This window comes from Priapulus caudatus, unplaced genomic scaffold (assembly GCF_000485595.1).
Source record: "Priapulus caudatus unplaced genomic scaffold, Priapulus_caudatus-5.0.1 Scaffold42, whole genome shotgun sequence".
Lineage (NCBI taxonomy): Eukaryota > Metazoa > Priapulida > Priapulimorpha > Priapulimorphida > Priapulidae > Priapulus > Priapulus caudatus.
In genome coordinates, this window is record NW_014577103.1 from 26599 (window position 1) to 29978 (window position 3380).

The 3380-nt window shown below is 47.1% G+C and overlaps 1 protein-coding gene across 1 annotated transcript in view; it reads left to right on the plus strand.

Moving 5' to 3' along the window:
- The first annotated feature begins 98 nt into the window (after nucleotides 1-98).
- The window catches only part of LOC106820483 (ankyrin-1-like), a 51802-nt gene continuing 48520 nt past the window's right edge, over nucleotides 99-3380 (plus strand). The window contains exons 1-2 of the mRNA XM_014824997.1: nucleotides 99-695; nucleotides 1101-1259. Of these exons, the coding sequence (XP_014680483.1) occupies nucleotides 99-695; nucleotides 1101-1259 (756 nt within the window). The remainder of the gene's footprint in view (nucleotides 696-1100; nucleotides 1260-3380) is intronic.

A 3380-nucleotide genomic window follows, 5' to 3' on the forward strand; every position in this document is an offset into this window, starting at 1 on the left:
TGCAGATGCTGCTCTCACGCGGCGCCGACGCCAACGCCGCGGACTCGTACGTAGAGACCTCCCTGCACTACGCGGCTAGCTATTGCCAGCTGGACATCATGCGCCTGCTACTGAAGGCCGGCGCACATCCAAACGCCGCAGACTCGGACGGAGAGACCTCCCTGCACTACGCGGCTAGCTATTGCCAGCTGGACATCATGCGCCTGCTACTGAAGGCCGGCGCACATCCAAACGCCGCAGACTCGGATGGAGAGACCTCCCTGTACCACGCGGCAAACTGTGGCCATCCTGGCCAGCTGGACATCATGCGCCTGCTACTGGAGGCCGGCGCGGATCCAAACGCTGCGAACTCGTACAGACAGACCGCCCTGTACTATCCGGCTTGCTGTGGCCGCCTGGAGACCGCGCGTCTGCTACTGGAGGCCGGCGCAGACCCAAACGTCGCCGAGAATAGGAGCGGGGAGACGCCGCTGGTAAATGTGGCGAGGTCGGGCTATGAAGCGATGATGCAGATGCTGCTCTCACACGGCGCCGAAGCCAACGCCGTGGACTGTTACGGACGGACCTCCCTGTACTACGCGGCTTGCGTTTCCCAGGGGGACATCATGTACCTGCTACTGGATGGCTACGACGGGCCGGAAGAAAAGGAGCGTATGACCGAGTCGATCTGCACCATAAAACGAATTCGAACCGAGGTAAAACTACGGGCGTACGTTGCGAATGATTGAAACCGAATTTTAGCAATGACCTAATGTATTTTCTTCTAGATGGTAAAGGTAATCAGTAATAGTAATCGGTTAACAGTTAATAATAGATATGTTATAGTTTCACCGCATTACACTACTCCTGCATTCTACTCGGGGCCGAGGTGAAACTGCGGGCGTGCGTTGTGAACGACGGAGACAATTTTAGCGATGTTCCAATGTATTTTTGTCTAGATAATACAGGTAATCAGTAATAGTAATCGGTTAATAGTTAATAATTTAATAATAGTAATAGTTAGTAATCGGCAACAGTAATAAAGGTAGTATGAACTTGTTCTTTAATAAACGAACCTAAAATCGGGTTGTTAACGATCCTCGTTTCTTTCGTTCACACAGATGATTACTGACCTCTTGAAACACGGAGCTGACCCGAACCTCGTCGATCGTAACAAGAGGACGCCGCTCGCTATAATAGGCAGCAAGGCGGAGGTGAGAAGCCCCGACATAAGTGAGTGTGTATCAGACGAAGAACTACCAGAAGCAGTAGAGTCAGTGGTACAATCGGGGTCAGTTCTCCTACAGACGTGCGAGTCCGCCGGCGTACCTCTACAGGTTAACACACGCGACAGCGAGGGCGACACCCCGCTGCACAGCTTCTGTAGGGCGATGCTCGCATGCAAAGACAATGTTTACGCCCCAGAGAGGGAGGGGTGCGTGCAGATAGTGCACGCGCTGCTGTTCAACCACGGTGCACACGTCGACGTGGTGAACGCACGGGGAGAAACGCCGTACGAAGTCTGGCGCCGGATTCACCCGACGCGTTTCCTCGGCAACGTGGAGTCGATGAGCAACGAGATAGATGGCAGAATGAGCGTCCAGTATCATTTGCTGCAGTGCCACTGCGCACGCGTTATCGTCAGACACAACGTTGCATACGAGAACAGGCTGCCTCCGAGTCTCATAGAATTTGTCAGGGTACACGCTAGACCAATGTAGGCGACACTAAGCGTGTTAACCGAGGAAGCCCATGTAGGATCGGAGATGCGATAACGCAGAAGATATTATCAATACTTGGTAGATCTATGTTCTAATTGTTACACGTGTTGACAGACGTGTTTCATTGCAATGTAAAATCGAGTATATGTAGTAACACTATTCAGTTTATATAGAAATATGAAGATTATCGGTATGATGCCTTGATGAATTGGCGCGATTTAATAACCACGAGTACAAATGTTAAACGTTTGCAAATCATTTTGCTCTGTAAAAAACTCTAAAGACTTAGTTGGGTTGTGAATATTAAAAAAATAAAAAAATAAAACATAACTATTTTACCATGAAATGTATGCAATTCGGAAAGTACATATTACCACCAGAATCACATATTTGATGTGCTCCTGCTACCACACACCACCAATCTCTCTCTCTCTCTCTCTCTCTCTCTCTCTCTCTCCCTCTCTCTCTCGCTTTCTCTCTCAGAAATCTGCATGATTCAGTTTTTTCAGTCCGTATTGCACGCCTCAAACGGTTCTAGCGCATGCGCAATATCTGCCGAGAAGAATAATATTTTGCAAACATTATGCATTTCAAGTGAACAAGAGGTTTTCTATCATAAATTTATATGATAACATTCCATCGGTAGATCTGACTTAAAAATATGGAAGAAGATCTTGCATGTAAGGTCCCCGCTGCAGATACTAGTCATTACACAATCTCGCTACGTTAGTGTGTTAACGCATGCGCAATATCTCAACAGAGGAGTTATATTTTGAGATGAATATGCATTTAATATGGTCAGGGCGTATCTCAGCATAGATTTATGTACAAAATTATTATCAGTACACCTGTGTTTATAATTAGGAGAGCGCCCTAGCCTGTAGGCTGCAAAACTCATACTTCATCCCCTCCCATTCGTTCCTCTTGCCTCCCTTGTTCATCGCCTAGTCCCCTTCTTCTTCTACTCCCTCAACCATCTTCCCTGCCGTTTGTCATCAGTCGCCCACCTCTCTCTCTCTCTCTCTCTCCCCCCTCTCTCTCTCTCGCTCTCTCTTTCTCTCTCTCTCTCTTAGCAATCTGCATGATGCAGTTTTTTCAGTCTATATTGCACGCCTCAAACGGTTTTAGCGCATGCGCAATATCTCCCGAGAAGAATAATATTTTGCAAACATTATGCATTTAAAGTGAACAGGAGGTTTCCTATCATAGATTTATATGATAACATTCCATCAGTAGATCTGACTTAAGAATTTGGAAGAAGATATTGCATGTTAGTTCCTCGCAGCATATACCAGTCAGTACACAATCTGGCTACGTTAGTGTGTTAACGCATGCGCAATATCTCACCAGAGAAGTAATATTTTGAGATGAATATGCATTTAATATGCTTAGAGGGTATCTCAGCATAGATTTATGTACAAAATTATTATCAGTACAACTGTGTTTATAATTAGGAGAGCGCCCTAGCCTGTAGGCCGCAAAACTCATACTTCATCCCCTCCCATTCGTTCCTCTTGCCTTCCTTGTTCATCGCCTAGTCCCCTTCTTCTTCTACTCCCTCAACCATCTTCCCTGCCGTTTGTCATCACTCGCCCCCCTCTCTCTCTCTCTCTCTCTCTCTCTCGCTCTCTCTCTCTCTCACTCTCTCTCTCTCTCTCTCAGAAATCTGCATGATGCAGT